At 33.8% G+C, this 18279-nt stretch overlaps 1 protein-coding gene across 1 annotated transcript in view; it reads left to right on the top strand.

Annotated features, from left to right (window-relative positions):
- Positions 1–18279, top strand: part of WASHC4 (WASH complex subunit 4) — a 62026-nt gene that overhangs the window by 29053 nt on the left and 14694 nt on the right. Inside the window, exons 16-26 of the mRNA XM_059402193.1 lie at positions 2701–2808; positions 3782–3928; positions 4052–4131; positions 5219–5324; positions 5898–6014; positions 8420–8588; positions 8850–9004; positions 10489–10563; positions 10845–10949; positions 13543–13677; positions 15378–15486. Coding sequence (XP_059258176.1) covers positions 2701–2808; positions 3782–3928; positions 4052–4131; positions 5219–5324; positions 5898–6014; positions 8420–8588; positions 8850–9004; positions 10489–10563; positions 10845–10949; positions 13543–13677; positions 15378–15486 — 1306 coding nt within the window. The remainder of the gene's footprint in view (positions 1–2700; positions 2809–3781; positions 3929–4051; positions 4132–5218; positions 5325–5897; positions 6015–8419; positions 8589–8849; positions 9005–10488; positions 10564–10844; positions 10950–13542; positions 13678–15377; positions 15487–18279) is intronic.

The following is an 18279-nucleotide window of genomic DNA, read 5'->3' as shown; positions in this document are numbered from 1 at the left end:
CACTCATCAGGAAAATGCAAATCAAATCAACAATGAGATATCCCCTTACATCAGTTAGAACGGCTAATGTCAAAATGACAGGAAATAACAAGTATTGTCTAGGATGTGGAGAAAAAGGAACCCTCATGCATTGTTGGTGGGAATGTAAATTGGTATAGCCACTGTGGAAAGTAGTATGGAGGTTCCTCAAAATTACAAATATCACATGATCCAGTAATTCCACAACTAGATATTTACCCAAGAAACTGAAAACTCTAATTCAAAAAGATACATGCCCCCCCATATTCATTGCAGTATTATTTATAATAGCTAAGATACGGAAACAACCTGTGTCCTTCAGTAGACAAGTGGATAAAGAAAATGTGGTATATATGTAATGGAATATTACACAGCCTTAACAGGATGAGATTTGAGACAACATGGATGGACCTAGAGGGCATTATGCTAAGTGAATTAAGTCAGATGGAAAGATAAATATCATATAATTCCATTCATAAGTGGGATCTAACAACAACAAAAACAAATGAATAAAAAGTCAGAATCAGTCCTATAAATGTAGGAAACAAATGATGATTATTGGTGGGGTGAGGTAGGTGTAGAAGGCTGGGTAAAATTGGTGAAGGGGAGAGGGTAGTACAGGTTTCCAGTTATGGAATGAGTAAGTCATGGGAATAAAAGGTGCAGCTTGAGCAATATAATCAGTGATACTGAAATAGAAATGTAATGGGGCAGTTGGTAGCTATACCTGTGGTGAACATAGCATAGTGTATAAACTTGTCAAATCACTAGGTTGTACACCTGAAACTAATATAACATTGTGAAACTAATGTAACATTGTATATCAACTATACTAAAAAAAAAAAATCCATTTTATTGTGTTGAAATGCATATGAGGCTATCAAAATGAGGCTATTATTATTATTTTTTAAAGATTTTATTTATTTATCTGAGAGAGAGACAGTGAGAGAGAGCATGAGCGCAGAGAAGGTCAGAGGGAGAAGCAGACTTCCCATGGAGCTGGGAGCCTGATGCGGGACTCGATCCTGGGACTCCGGGATCCTGACCTGAGCCCAAGACAGTTGCTTAACCAACTGAGCCACCCAGGCGCCCCGAGGCTATTATTTATTTTGTAATTCAGAGTAAGTGCTGTGATCTTGTGATTTGAATACTTTTGAAAATATGATAAAATGTTTCTTAGCATATCCTATATAAATAAATAAAACCCCTTCTAGTCAGGAGAATCCACTTAACTTTTGTAAAAATTGAAATTAAAAAATTTGCTAGCGGGGCGCCTTGGTGGCTCAGTGGGTTAAGCCTCTGCCTTTTGCTCAGGTCATGATTTCGGGGTCCTAGGATTGAGCCCCACATCAGGCTTTCTGCTCAGCAGGGAGCCTGCTATTTCCCCCTCTCTCACTGCCTGCCTCTCTGCCTGCTTGTGTTCCCTCTCTCTCTGTCAAATAAATAAATAAAATCTTTAAAGAAAATTGTTAGCTATTTCTGCTAATGTCTTTAGATTTACTTAAGAAATTAAAATTTGGGGCTGATTTTTAGCCTTTTTTAAAGATATAATTTATTTACTATAAATGCAGAAAGGTATGTTTATACATATGTATTTAATAAGCATAATTAGATATTAGACACTTAAAAACACACCATCCTATTTAGGAAATATTAATATTTTCACAAACCCCCTGTGCCGTCCCTTGGTGATTACATCTTATCCCGCTCCCTCAAAGGAAACCCTTGTCTTGAATTTAATGCTTACGTTTCTCTTGTTTTTCTTTTTGGTTTACCAGATATGGAAGATTCTATAAACCATTCATTGTTCAGTTATGTTCTTGAAGTTTATATTAATGAAGTAATACTTCATATATTTTTGACTTGCTTTTTTTTAAATTCAGAATTTTGTATTTGAAAGTGTTGGGATGATTTTCACTTCATTTCATTTCATTTTATTTTCATTGCTGTGCAGTTTTCCTGTGGGTGGACCTTTGGGTGGTTTCCAGTTGTTGCTCTTATAAACAAAGTTGTTGTTCTTGCATATGTTTCTTGGTGTAATTGTGCCAAGAATTTTTCTGAAGTATTATGTGTCTACAGTGGATTGCTGGGTTGTGTGTTATGTACATGTTTAGCTTTTCAAGGGGATGCCAAATTGTTTCCTATATTCTGTCAGTTTACCTACCTTCTGATGGACTGGATTTCCCATTGTTCCCTAACTGACCAACACTGGTAGTATCTGGATTTTGTGTGTGTGTGTGTGTGTGTGGGAGGCAAATTTTTGGTGGGAGGTAAATGATTTTATTTGTAGTGTTTATTTCCTTGATTGTTGATGATGGGGTCTTTTTTAGGTGTTTATTGAGTATGTTTTTTCTTTTGTGAAAAATCAGTTCTTTTGTTCAGTTTTCTATTAAATTATTTGCCATTAAAAATGTCCCATTCATTTATTTATTCTGAGTACTAAATCCTTGTGTGTGGCAAAAATTTTCTCATACTTAGGCCTTTTTATTTTTTAATAGTGGCTTTTGATGAACAGAAATTCTTTAATTTTAATGTAGTTGAATTTATCAATCTTATCCTATATCAAGTGCTTTTGGATCTTATTTACAAATTCTTTACATAACTCAGGGTCTTCAAGGTATTCTATAATTTGCCTAAAAGTTTTAAGTTGATTTTCACAGTATTCCTTGTGGTTCTTTTAAGGCAATAGAACATATGTTCTACAGACGAAGCATGGTTGTGGCTGATTCGGTCTCACATATAACACAGCACCTTCAGCATCAGGCTCTTAATTCTATATCTGTGGCCAAGGTATGAAGTTTATTATGTATTCAACATAAGTATCTTTTTAGTTTGCTATTCTGTTGTTTTATATGTGTTTTTTTTTAGGTTAATCTGTTTACTCCATGCCTTCAAACATATTAATTCTTGGCCCTTTTTCTCCGTGGTATTTTATGATTATTACTTAGAGTGATCAGGGTTGTCTTAACTCTGAACTTGCAGCATGTAATATATTAACACTCCTGCATTTAAAAATGACATTGTGGTAGCACCTGGGTGGCTTAGTCCATTAAATGTCTTCCTTTGGCTCAGATCATGATCCTAGGGTCCTGGAATCAAGCCCTGTGTTGGGCTTCAGAAGGGAGTCTGCTGCTGCTTCTCCCTCCACTGCTTACCTTGCTTGTGTTCTCTTGTTCTCGCTCTCTCTCAAATAAAAAATCTTTTTAAAAAAATTACATTGAGTATATATATATATATTTTTAAGATTTTATTTATTTATTTGAGAGAGAGAACACACAAGCAGGCAGAGTGGCAGGCAGAGGCAGCGAGAGAAGCAAGCTCCCTGCCAAGCAAGGAGCCCAAAGCAGGACTTGATCCCAGGACCCTGGGATCATGACCAGAGCTGAAGGCAGTGGCTTAACCCACTGAGCCACCCAGGTGTCCCAATATTAAGTATAATTTTAAAATATGCCTCTTTAAAGAAATAATTTCCTTCTTAAATTTTAGAATGTGGCCTCTGCTGTTATCTTGAACTGCCTCTCAAAAAGTCTAATATGGAAATTTAAAAAGATGCTTAATACATTTGCTTTCCCTGACAGCATTAAATGGTAATGTTATAGAAGTAAAGCATATAACATCAGAAAAAGATGGACAGGGAAAACTGTTGTCTAAGCTCTCTTAAATTGAACCTTGGAAACATTACCCTTAAGTTTTTCCTCAGAATCTTTTGTTATTGATTCAAAAATAAAACTGTTATTTCTTGTTCTCTCCTTTTATCTTTTAGAAAAGAGTAATTTCTGACAAAAAATATAGTGAACAGCGTCTTGATGTGCTCTCTGCTCTAGTTTTGGCTGAAAACACTCTTAATGGACCAAGCACAAGGCAACGACGACTTATTGTTTCTTTGGCACTAAGTGTTGGCACACAAATGGTAAGTATATTGCTATTATGGGGGGAAAATGAAATCTGAGCTTTCACAGTTCCCTTATTACTGACCTAAGAAATCTGTCCTTACTTTTGCAACTTCTCTGTCATTCTTTCCCCTTCCTGAAAGAAAACATTTAAAGATGAAGAACTTTTTCCACTGCAAGTAGTCATGAAAAAGCTGGATCTTATCAGTGAGCTTAGAGAAAGGTAAGTAAGGATGTGCAATGGTATTCAAAAGAGAAGGCTGATAGAAACAGCAATTTGCTGTTTAGCATAGCAAGAGAAGAAATATAACCTAGATGGACCATTAGTTCCTCCTTGTCACTCCTTTAGCATGACCAAAATGAGACTATGACTAGGGATCATATTTTAGTTTTACTTCTACATTAAAGAGGTGGCTTCTGTAAGAATTCCATGAGAACATGTGATACCTAGAGCATCTGCTAGACCCTGTGTAATTGTGATTGCTGGGATTGTCCACTAGCCAAGTGGACTTTTAAAATTGCTGCTTTATAACAAGATTTCATCGATTTGTAAGGGACTTAGAGATTCATGTCACATGTCACATTCTGTAATTTTGTTTTGATACATAAATTGGATTCACTCAAATGAATTAGTATTTGGAAGCCCCTTGTGACTTTATTATTTTCTTTTTATTGAGGGAGCAGTAAGTTTCTTGAAGGGAAAATGGGTCTTCTGAATTTGATTCCCAGGTGAATTAAGGTTATAGCACATTTAATTCTTAATTTTTGAAACTTACTGTTTTCTGTTTGAGAAGCTGAGACTTTTGTAGTTAGTAGCATTTAACTTTCTATCTTTGGAAGAAATAGTGACCCAACTTCATTATAAGATACTTAATGATCATTTTGTTGCCATAGAATCATGTGAAAAATGTCACTTGGCAAAGATTGTAGACAGACAGGCTAAGTGTAACTGGGTTTTTGGTTTTGTTTTCTATTTTGTCACAATTTTTTAAAAGACTCTGCTTTTCAGCTTTGGGACAGGTAAAATGGTAAAAGTATTGTAAGTTCAGTCATACTAAATAATACTGAAAATTTTAACTATTTAAAAGTTATACATACTGTTTTTCAAGTATGCTTTAGAATTTTTCTGATTGAAAAATATTTATTTTGTGGCTTTTCTGTACTAATTTTGGATTTTATGATACAGGGAATAAAAAAATGGGTAAGACTGAGCTCTTGCCATTATGGTATAGAATGTTGTTCCTTTCATTATTTTGGGGGTGGGGGGGTACTTCAGGTTTGCTCCAACTAATTACTACTTTACATTGTAGAGTCCAAACACAATGTGACTGTTGTTTTTTATACTGGCATCGAGCTGTCTTCCCAATTTATTTAGATGATGTATATGAAAATGCCGTTGATGCAGCCAGATTACATGTAAGTGAAGAATAATGTAAAAAAGAATCCATCATTTTTAGTCACCATACCAACCATTCTAATTAGTTTTAAATACAATCATTTGACTTAATAAATCATTTTAAAATTGACTCTAATGTTTTTACAATGCTGTACATATTTAATAAGCATTTAGTCTAGTTAAATTTGATATTAATGTTAATGAACTAACTTTTTTACTCATATTCCTGATCATTCTCATTTCACTTGATTTTAGTTTATGTCACAATAGTCTGACATTTACTTGTCTGCAAGGTATATGTTACTGAGATCTATTTCCTTATGGAAATAAGTATTTCAGCGCTCAAGACAAGAAAGGATAAGTGAATATGAATTTTTTGGTTTAAAGTATTTGCTTCAGAGAATAAAACCTGGCTCTTCTTATTTAGGAAAGTAAGACATGTCAAAAAAAAAGTCTTCAGATTGAGATTTTTGTCTTTAAAGATAGATAATTAACCTGTGTGATATTCCTTTTCTTTTTTCCCCCCTTTGTGATATTTCTTATTTAGAGCTCTGGTTTTTCTAAATTCATGAACATTCTAATTTTCTTCTTAGTACATGTTCAGTGCTTTACGGGACTGTGTACCTGCTATGATGCATGCAAGGCATTTAGAATCCTATGAAATACTTCTGGATTGCTATGACAAAGAAATTATGGAAATTTTAAACGAGGTAACATCCTATTCGAGATTGTATTCGAAATACATGTTATAAGTTTTTCAATATTTGGAAAAACTTTCTGGATTGACGCAGGCTTTTAATCTCTCCTTCTATTTTCAATGAAGCAGGCTTTCATTTACATGTATACTGTATATTCATTTTTATATATAAATCATAAGTTATTTATGAATCACTGCCTAGAACAAAAGATTTCTTCTTATAGTATCACTGTTTTGTTAAATTGGTCTTTACTAATTTTTTTAAAAAATATTTTTTATGCATTTATTAGAGAGAGAGTGTACACAAGCAGCGGAATGGACAAGTAGACCTCCCACTGAGTGTGGAGCCCAAGGCAGGGTTCAATCTCAAGACCCTGGGATCACCACCAGAGCCAAAAATCAAGAGATGTTGCTCAACTGAGCCACCCGGTGTCTTCCTAATTAGGAATTAGGTGCCCCTAATTTCTAATTTTTAATAGAAATTCAGACTAGGAATTTGGAAAATTTTTTCACTTTAGCAAATAGTAAATTTGAATTTATTTATTTATTTTTAAGATTTTTATTTATTTATTTGATAGGCAGAGATCACAAGTAGGCGGAGAGGCAGACAGAGAGAGGGGGAAGCAGGCTCCCTGCTGAGCAGAGAGGCTGATGCGGGCCTTGATCCCAGGACCTTGAGATCATGACCTGAGCCAAAGGCAGAGGCTTTAACCCACTGAGACACCCAGGCACCCCTGTAGATTTGAATTTAAAATTCTGTTTATTAGAAGAATGCAAATGCAAAATTGGTTTGAAAATTGAGTACTGCTAATGGAAATGCAGTTATTGCAATTTAAACTGATTTTATTAAATTATTTGGAGTGTCACTGACTAAAATTTTCTCTTTATTTAAATTTTCTAAATTTAGAAGCTTTACTTGTGTAACAAATCAAATGCAGTGTAGTATATACTTTCTGGTTTTAATGGAATGCATATTATAAACACTGATATCTTTAAATTTTCATCTAGCAATATTATATAGAGGGATAGATTAAAAATGAGTGAACTCACAATATAAACGATATTCAGGTTTGATAAAATTCTGAAAAATTTTATATAATTTCTTGTATTAACTATTCTTATTTAAAAATAACATACGTGGGGTACTGGGTGGCTTAGTGGGTTAAAGCCTCTGCTTTTGGCTCAGGTCATGATTCCAGGGTCCTGGGATTAAGCCCCTCATCGGGCTCTGTGATCGGTAGGAAGCCTATTTCCCTTCCTCTCTAGCTGCCTGCCTCTCTGCCTACTTGTAATCTCTGTCTGTCAGATGAATAAATAAAATCTTTAAAAAAAATAATAAAAATAACAATTAACATACGTGTCTGGCCAGTATTTAGAACTTCATGGCAGACTAGAAAAGATGATTAATTTTCTTACCTTTAGGGCAATGAATTTTGTGATTTTTTAAAAAAATTATTATAATAAGGAAGCTTTTTTTTTTTTTTTTTTTAAAGGCTTTGTTAGAGCGTGGTGGGAGGGACAGATGGAAAGTGAGAGAGAGGATCCCAAGCAGACTCCCTGCTGAGCATGGAGCCCAACATTGCACTTGATACCATGACCCCAAGATTATGACCCAAGCCAAAATCAAGAGTCAGACGCCCAACTGAGCCACCCAGGCACTCCTATAAGGAAGCTTTTAAAAAATTTCTTTTGCTAATTCTCAGGACCTTTCCTTTTTAGTTACTGTGTTTCCATAAATGTTATACTTTATATTGTATGTTCATGTTCCTTGTAATGAAGTCATCAGACAGCTTTTGAAGTTCTTTTCAAAGGTTTTAAGTATTAATGAAAATAAAAACTTCTATCTAACTGCTCCCTGGTCAAAAAAAATCATTGGTTTATTTTCTTTTAAAAAAATTTTTTTAAAAAGATTTTTATTTATTTGTCAGAGAGAGAGTACAAGCAAGGGCAGCTGGTAGAGGGAGAAGCAGACTCCCCACTGAGAAGGGAGCCCAATGCAGGACTTGATCCCAGGACCCAGGGATCATGACCTGAGCCTAAAGTAGACGGTTAACCAGCTGAGCTGCCCAGGTATCCCCAAAAATCATTGGTTTAAGATGGAAAACAGGAGTGCCTGCCTGGCTCAGTCAGTGGCATGTGTGACTCTTGATTTCGGTGTTGTGGGTTCAAGCCCCACATTTGAAGTAAAGATTATTTAAAAATAAAAAGCTTTAAAAAAAATAAAATGGAGAACAATTTCCATCTTGTCAATAAAAATATTTTACCATAGCTTATTTAGATTTTTAAACCAGTTTGGCAAATTTTTTCATCATTGCACTGATTATAAAACTCTAATGGTCAAAGCATAGATGCCTTGGAGGACCAATGCAGTTGGAATATTATTTTGAAAAATTAACATATGAATTCTTTTGTGAATAGCATTTACTGGATAAATTATGCAAGGAGATAGAGAAGGATCTACGACTTTCTGTTCACACTCATTTAAAGCTGGATGACCGAAATCCTTTCAAAGTTGGCATGAAAGACCTGGCCCTTTTTTTCTCTTTGAATCCAATTCGATTTTTTAATCGTTTTATTGACATTCGAGGTGAGTGTTCTGCTTTCCTTCTTAAAGTCGTGTTCTATATCTGTTAGCCCTTAACTATTAAAGAACAAATAAAAACAAAACTTTGAGAATATTTTTATGTTATTTATTTATTCTTTAGTTCCTTTTTGTTTCTTCATTTTTATTTTCCTAGTACCTTATTTTAAAGGAAGAAATTTAATGTTCAAAGACGTTTCCAAAAATTTTATTTCTCTTCTATTTTCATGAATCAAAAAGTTTTTTATTTATATATTTTTTTGGTAGCTTACGTAACTCACTACCTAGACAAGACCTTCTACAATCTAACAACAGTAGCTCTTCATGACTGGGCCACTTACAGTGAAATGAGAAATTTAGCTACCCAGCGTTATGGATTGGTTATGACAGAGGCTCATCTTCCTAGTCAGACTTTGGAACAGGTATAGTATAAAGTGTTTTTAGCAGAGTGTGTTTGTAGCATAACACTGTTTCTCTAAATCGTCTTTTTTTTTTTCTTTTTACTTTATTTAGCATGTGTTTATATCTCAAGAAAATATTTGCTATAAAAACTACATACTTGGCAAGAATAAAAAATTAGTTGGTGCTAATTTGCTTTATGAATAATTTACCACAGACTTCCTGTTAACACTCTGCCTTTTGTTGAACATCTGATTGAGATAGTGTTTCAGAAACATTGTGAGGTGACTTGTACAGAATTGTACAAAGTTAAGATCACAGCTAAGGATTTTAAATGTGGGTATAACATATAAGCTTTAATGTCTTAGGGAAAAAATGGTTAAATGTGTATAATTATAAATATTTTCTTAAAATGACGAGTGCCTAGAAGCATTTAGCTTTGCTAGTTCAGTGAGCTAATTTGTGATAAGGTAGTATCTCATGAGTACAAAAGTTTATGTTTTTAGTTAACTTGCATAGTTAACTAAATCATATTTCTGAGAAAACTCAGAAATCATATTCATCAAAAAACACTCATTCCCCAAATTTTAGGATCATAATTTTTTTTACATCCTACTGCATTTCCAGGATCAGTTTGTATACCCTTTCATTCATTTATACATGTAGTATTCACTGAAAAGATGCTAGGCACTGAACTATGTTTTGGGATATAGAAATAAAAAGAAACAATTTCAGCTCATGTACTTATAACCTACTAGGAGAAAAAGTGAGTAAACAGAATTTTAAGTTGAAACATGAGAAAAACGATAATAAAAAGTTTAGTGGATATTGTGATGCTCCTTTGAGCCCTAGTTAGAAGAGCTATGGGACAATTTATATGATGACATTAGACATTATATTTTTAACTGAAAAATGAAGGATTCTTCATAGGTAACTTGTATGTTAAAAGTGGTATAGTGTAATTAAAAGAAGCATAAGGATTTGAAATTTGATTTTCTGGGGTCTGCCTCTTCCTAGCCTTTTGACTTTGGAGAACTCCTTTAGCTTCATTTTTTTCAGTTGTGGAATTTATGAGACTAATACCTCATGTGTTTTTTAAGATTTACTTGTAAAAAACCTTGCACGGTGCCTGAAAAATAGAATGTATTTTATAAATATCACCACATATCCTGACTACTTTTTAGAATCTGGCCCTTATTTTATTTAGTAAAATGTGCAGAAAATCTTTGGGAAGACAATTATTCCCAAGAATGATGGTGAAATGATTGAGTAATGAATCTCTGAAATTCTGAACATAACTGTTGTCTTTTAAAAGGGGTAAGATTAACAAGCAGCCAGGTTTCTCCAAGGAGACAGTCCTGATTGTGGCAGTTAGAAGGCTCCTTAGCCTTTGGTCGTATGTTTGTATAGTTGTTTTTTAAAGTAATTTAAAAATCTTGGTAGTAAGTCACTGCATTGATACAAGTCTGTCTTCAAGAATAATAGAACTGTGTGGGTTGTTTTGTAGGGCCTGGATGTTTTGGAAATTATGAGAAATATTCATATATTTGTGTCTCGGTACCTCTATAATCTCAACAATCAGGTGAGTAGGTTTTAGAATTCTTTTTAAATGTGGGCGGATGTATAGTAGGAAGACTGAATGGCAAAGAATTGATTCTCATTAGTGAAAACTAGTGAAATAAAGCAGAAAATAATTGTTTAGAGATCATCTTTTTATTCTTTTGCATTGATTACATTATCTTCTTGAATGACTTTCCAATTAAATTATCTCTAATGAAATAGATTGTAAAGTTTTCTTTGTATAACTGGCCAGTGTTTGTGATGGACTGTGTTGTTACTTAGCATAAGTTTGTTTCATTGCAGATTTTTATTGAACGAACAAGCAATAACAAACATTTGAACACTATTAATATTCGGCATATTGCTAATTCAATTCGAACACATGGCACAGGAATCATGAATACAACAGTAAGAAACTTTGTTGGGGGTTGGGTGGGTAATGGACTCCTATTTAATTTGGTGGTTTGGCAAATAGCTTTCTCATAGAGTATTCTGGTAAACATACACTGCTGCCTACTTATATTATACCTGAATTTCCATTCTTCTGGTTGGTGTAATTAAAATGTCTGGGGGGATACCTGGCTGGCTTAGTTGGTGGAGCATGCAACTCTTGATGTTGGTGTTGAGAGTTTGAGCTCCATGTTGGCTGTAGAGATTACTTAAAAATAAAATCTTAAAAAAATATCTGGCACTAAAATTGTGTTAGATGTGATAGAAGCTCAGTGGTACAAAGGCATTTTTTAATATCTTACCATCTCAGGATCATCGTTACAAATAGCATTGGAGATTTGAACACATTGACATAAATATGTGTCTGTGTGGATTGTCTGATATTCTTTGAAAGTTGCTTTTGCAAATGAATCATTGATAGCATTTTATTTAATATCAGTCATGTTCTTTTTTGGGGGGGCTTACTAATTATTTAAAAGTAGAAATTTACTAAAAAGACTTTGAGTGTTAGAAGTTGGCATCATCACTTGAGAGAATCACTTGAATTTGGATGCTATTTTTTCTTCTGTGTACAAGAAAAGTCTTTGAATTTACCAAGTTTTCAGGGTACACTTAATTTCTCCTTGAAGAAGGCTATGAATGCTTAAATACTAAAATATTATTAAGCATGTTGACGGTAAGGGAATAGGGAGGAGTTATGTAACTGGAAATTACATAGGGGTGATTTTATTATTCTGTGGGGGAGCCATTAAAGTATTTGAGCTGATAGGAGATGTGATTGGAGTTCTGTTTTAATGGTTACCAATATAGAAGTGAGACGGAGTATATAATTTAAAATAAGGAGTCTTCCAGGTAGACGTCATGTCTGAACTTTTCAGGATAAGTAAACTTTTCTTTGACTTCATCTGTCAGATACTCATTCGTGTAATAGATATAATTATGTGTGTATTTTATCTGTTTGAGGCACTGTGCTGGGCACTAGGGTGAGAAAAACAGTTCCTGCTTTCATGGCGATTACACTCTAGCATGGGGTATAGTCATTAATCGTTGGTCACAGTAATGAATGTACGTTCCTGATATCTGGTGATGACGGAGTATAAAGAGACAAGATCAGAGACTGGCAGTACCCATTAAGAGTGGGAAAGATAAAGAATAGACTATTTCTACTAACATGAATAGTAATAAGGAGATCAAGAAAAAGCAGTGTTTGAGGATCATAGGGAAGGGAGGGAAAAATGAAACGAGATGAAATCAGAGAGGGAGACAAACGATAAGAGACTTTTTTTTTAAATTTATTTTGTTTGACAAAGTAGGAGAGAGGGAGACAGTGAGAGAGAGAACACAAGCAGGGGGAGTGGGTGAGGGAGAAGCAGACACTCCCCACTGAGCGGGGAGTCAGGACCCTGGGATCATTACCTGAGCTGAAGGCAGATGCTTAAAAGACTGAGCCACCCAGGCACCCTCTTAATTATAGGAAACAAACTGAGGGGTTGCTGAAAGAGAGGGAGGTGGTGGGAGAATGGGGTACCTGGGTGATGGACATTAAGGAGGGCATGTGATGTAATGAGCACTGGGTATTATATAAGACTCATAGATCACTACACTCCACCCCTGAAACTAATAATACACTATATATTAATTAATTGAACTTAAATAAAAAATAATAAATAGATAAAAAGAAAGGGCAGTGTTTAAGCCACAAGAAAGGTTACAAGAAAGCACCCATTTCTAAAACTGGGTAATTGAAGACTGTTAAAAATGGCATATATTTGCTAAAACAGTAGGCTGGAGGAGGGTGGAGGAGATGAAAATTAATACAGGACTTCCATCTCTAGGTCAGAAGTAATCCTGTTATGGCTTTAATTTCAGCTCAAATTCAACCTTTTCAGGATTTTCTGAGCCTAGGTCAGGGCTTTTTATTATTCAGTCTCAAAGCACTGGAACTTCTCATTGTATGAATTATGTAGTAGATATTTAATAATTTATTTAACATATACTTGCTTAAAATATCTGTCACTCCTGCTAGAATATAGACTTCATGATGACAAGCACCATGTCTAGCATGAGAGCAGAGTGACTGTGCTGTGCACATAAGAGGTGCTCAGAATATTCCTGGGTAAATAATTGAAAGTCTTCTTCAGAAAAGTTCAAAGAGCACTGTGTTTCTTATCATTCTAGACATGTAGATTAGTAATAAGTAGTCTCGCAGATGGAGGAACAGAAACTTCTGATTGTGGTTTATGACTTAAAAACTAGAGTGTTGAATCTTGAGTTTTTGATTCTCACTATAACTCTTAATTCTGGTAGGAAAATATTTTCCTTTCTTTCCCCTTTTTGTGTAGTTAAATTATGTAAGGGGAGCTTATAGAAAGTTTTGTTAACTTGGGCAATAAAAAAACTTCATTTATTATTTCCAGTGTGGATTAGACTTTGTAAATATTAGACTATGAAAACTCGTATAGTGTTATAGATAAACAGTTATTCAGTCACATTGATTTGAGATTCATTTTTATATTAACTTTGCCCAATTTCTTATATTTCAATTTTATAGGTTAATTTCACCTACCAATTTTTGAAAAAGAAGTTCTATATATTCAGCCAATTTATGTATGATGAACATATCAAATCTCGGTTGATTAAAGATATTCGGTTTTTCAGGGAAATCAAGGACCAAAATGATCATAAGGTATTTTCACATATTCTTTTTAAGGTAGTTTGATTCAACCCTTGAGCATATAGCAGATATTTATGCTGAAGTTCATTATGATACTTTGTAGTGGGGTTTTCATTTTTTTCAATTATTTTTCACAATAATGTCTCCTAGATATGGTCTCCCCAGTTTCTTGTATTTCCCCTTATAATTTCTTACTTTTTGCATTCTCTGTAGGCTACAGTGTAAGGATCAGTGTAACCAGGTGTTACTTTATTTTAAATAACACAGAAACAAAACATACTTTGAAACATTTAAACAACATAGAGTGCATAAACTGAATGATCTCCCTCATTTCTCTTTCTCCCACTTTCATTCTTTGGAGGCAGTTACTATTAATATTGTGATGTGATGCTTCTAGATGTCTGTGTGATAAACATAGCTATTTGCCCCTACATGTACTACTTTTTTTCCTAACAAAAATGGTGTAATACTACACAGATTATTTTACAATATGCTTATTGTAGTTCTTTACATATAGATTTGCCTCATTCTTTTTAACAGTTGATAGTAAAGATGTATACCATAACTTACTTAATCTTCCCCAACTGACAAGTATTTAGGTTTTTCTTATTTTTTAGCGTTATTAACAGTGCTGCAGGTAACATCCTTACATATTTATCTCAGTGTATTTGGAGACTATTAAAATTCTGAAAAGTAAATTGCTGGAAGAGAAATTTCTAGGGCATATAATATGAATATTTAAAATTCTGATACATGTTGCTACATACTCTAAAAACACTGTACCAATTGATATTCCCATCTATAATTTATAAGAATGCTGTTTTCCATTTCCCTCTGGGCTGAATTTTCTAATAATGAAGAGAAATCTGAGTGGTACTAGTATAGATGCATGTGGTCATGCAGATAGAGAACCAACATGCTTATTAGATGAGTTTTATATTTGACTTGCCACATATGGAACTATTTTAATTACTCTTAAGCATTATCTAATTGCAACCCTCTAGTAAACTAGTTAGTAGTTCTCATCAGTGTCAAAGCAGTAAAATATTACTTTCTAGTAAAATAACTAATAAATTTACAGATTACAGTTATCAGTGGAGAATTTAATTGTCTCCTTTATATTGGAATAAATTCCTAGTATTCAGAGAAATTATCGTTCTGTTTGTAAGAATTGTGTCCATTTGTTATTAGTATAAAATGAGTAATTTCCTAACTTTTAATCAGCTAAGACTTGAAAAATCTTTTTTTTATTGGTGATGGAAGCTAGATATTTTAGCTTAGCTAATGTGTATTATTTCAGAAGGAGTGTATTTTTATATATATTACCTCTTCAGCCCACAGGAACTCGGTTGGACATCTTTGAAGAAATGTTTCTAGAAGGAATTGGTTTCTTTTGACTATCTAATAGAGTATTTGGATGTTGGGAGACTAATAATGGTGGTGGAAAACTTAAATTTGGTGACTTTCATAAAAAGTATTTCCCTTAGCTAGTGGCAAAAAGAAGTTTAATTTATATTGACCTTGGATATTGGTAGTTTTTGTGCTATAAATTTTTTGTCATTAGACTTGAGTGATTTTTTTTTAAGCACAATGAAAATAAAAAATTAGAAGCAAGTGGTATTAGCATGGTTGATTTTAGTGGTTGAATTTATAGGCAATTTATTCTTTAGGGGTCTTTATTAATAAAGGTAATCTTTAAATTATCTCTTTAGTATCCTTTTGAAAGAGCAGAAAAATTCAATCGAGGCATCAGAAAACTTGGAATTACCCCAGAGGGACAAAGTTACCTTGATCAGTTCAGGCAACTCATCAGCCAGATTGGTAAGTTATTATAAAAGAGTTGGGAAATAAAATACAAATTCCAAGAATCTTTTTGCTTAAATATCCATACAAATAATCAACTTAATGTATGAGTGCCTGAGATCAATTTTATCCCACTAGAGTGATGTTCTTACCAGAAGTTTTTCAAGTATGATTAGACTGTTGGTACAAAAATAATTGATAGACTATGGACTAATATATGTCAAATAAAATCTCTTCAATTAAATTAAAAATATATTTAACTTATCTCAAATATCATGCTCATAATAGTCAGCCGGTAACTGTTTATTAGGTACTTAACCCTGTTCATTGGCATTGCTTTGGGCTTTAAAAACTTGTTCCCTGGGCTGCCTTGGTGGCTCAGTTGGTTAAGCATCTGCCTTCAGCTCAGGTCATGATCCTAGTGTCCTGGGATCAAGTCCTACATCGGGTCTCCTTGCTCACTGCGGGGCCTGCTTCTCCCTCTTCTTCTGCCTGCTCCCCCTGCTTGTGCTCTCTCTCTCTTTCTCTCTGTCAAATAAATAACTAAAATCTTAAAAAGAAAAATTGGTTCCCTGAAGTTACAGCCTAAGTGCAAAGGTATAAAATAATTTATATGGAAAGTTAATTAATATAAGTAAGTCATATTACTTATGGATCAGTTTAATTAAAGATGAATTATTAAATATTATAATTTTCTGTGTTACATCCTTTGATATGTGTATATAATTTGAGCTGTCCTGCCTCACAGGTAGAACATGTCTTTCTGAAATGTGTTACATTATATTAAAAGCAGGAACTACATTTAGTAATCAGAGATTAATAAAACTATACTTACTTGAGCTTTCCACACACATTATCTCTGGTAATGTCCTCACAAAAACCCCAAGTGAGAGGCATGTAATCATCATTTTAAAGATGAAAAAAGAGAAGCTCAGAGAAATAGTGTTGCTCGGACTTAAGCCGGGTTTTTTTAGCTTAAATCCAAAGGTGTTTAATTTTCTTCACAGTTACAGACTTTAAGCAGTTGGTAGATTCTTATTGACAACAGTTTGGTAAAAATCATGCTCTTCTAGATGCCAAAAATAGAGATAGCCTTCGTTCTCACAGGGCTTTAAATTTACTGGTGGGGAAGATATTGGAACGATTTAGTTCTGGAGTGAAATCACTGAACACTAGCTTAAATTTTATAATTTAATTGGTTTACATAGTAGACATTTCTATTATGTATTAGTACAAGAACTTAGAGAATTTAACATTTGTAGTTTTTTAAATTTTAAACAATTTAATAATGAGGTGTTGTTCCACAAGAACAGTTTTCTTCATAGAGACATTTGATGTCATATTAGATTGTAAACTTCTGGAGCAATAGATCTTAACGCTTTTTGAGAATCTGATGAAGACTCTGGTTTGGTTTCCCCCAGAACCATGTACTATGCATACAGTTTTGCATGTTATTATACCAGAGTTCAGGTGCTTAAAGTTAGAGTCCATGGGCCTCAGATGAAGAGCTGTTTTTCTAAAGCATTGTTGCTTAAAACTTCATTTACTTGCATACCAATGTCAGAGGTTTTTTTCCACATGTGAGTACTGCTTGCACTATTACTTAGTTAATATTTTTATATCTTTTAAGGTATAATTTTTTCTTATGAAGTAGTCCTTAAATTATGAGCTTACTGTGCTAGTCATTTTCCCACAGTACACATCAAAATAATTCCCCCCAATACACAAAAAATAGTGTCACCTCAGTTGCCACCAGGATGCATTCAACATATCGTTAATATTATCGTTTTCAGTTTGTTCCGGGGTTTTGTGAATATTTTCCTTTTCACTTTGTTCCAAGGTTTTATTCTTTATTCTCTTCTTAGAAAATATAAATTCTTCTTCTTAGAAATTCATCTCTCCTTAGAAAATATAAATTCTTGTAATATAACACAATATATAATTATATAAATATAGTATAGAAATAGAAATGCTTGTAAAGCATAGTGATGTGTTTTTGAGTCTGTTATATATCTTGATTCTGTTAAATATCTTGAGAAAAAGAGTAAGAAATCTCAGAGTTGGGAGCAAAAGGAAAAGTCACTTAGTCTAATAACCTGTCTGCTGACATAATCACCCCACCACTAACATTTATTGAGCACTTACTGTGTGCCAAAGGGTTCTGGGTGCTCTCACAATGCTATTGGCATTCTATGCATTCATTCTACAGGTATTTATTGAGGACAACAAATGTTTCTAGAGTTCTGGAGTGTGTTACATTATATTAGGTAATATACATATATATGTGTACATATATATCTAGGTACTTGTGATATATATATGCCACTGAACAAAATTACTGCCCTGTAGAGCTTAATTAAACAGATGAGGAGATTTATGATTTTCTTAATAACATTTTCTTTTCTCTGGTTTTATTATAAAACACAGTATATAATACACCCAACATACAAAAAATGTGTTAATTGCCTATGTCACTAATTAAAGCTTTTGGTTAATTGTAGGCTATTAGTAGTTAAATTTAGGGGAGTCAGAAGTTAAATGCGGATTTTCAGCTATGCAGGATGGGGGTTTGATGCCTCTAACTCCCATGTTGTCCAAGGGTCAACTGTACTAGTGAATTCCTACCATGTGCCAGGATATGTTGGCTCTAGGCATAGAGCCGTGAGAACAGAAGCTGTGTCATGGATTTTGCATGCCAGTTGGGAGAGACAAAAAAAGATACGAAATACGTCAGCATTAAGTGCTGGGTAAGGAGATGTAATGGTTCTGCACAGTGCTGTTCAGTAATGTTCAGGGAAAGCTCTAAGGAGG

The sequence above is a fragment of the Mustela nigripes genome, chromosome 6 (assembly GCF_022355385.1).
Source record: "Mustela nigripes isolate SB6536 chromosome 6, MUSNIG.SB6536, whole genome shotgun sequence".
NCBI lineage: Eukaryota > Metazoa > Chordata > Mammalia > Carnivora > Mustelidae > Mustela > Mustela nigripes.
The sequence above is the reverse complement of the archived record's forward strand: the minus strand, read 5'-3'. Positions and strand labels throughout refer to the sequence as shown.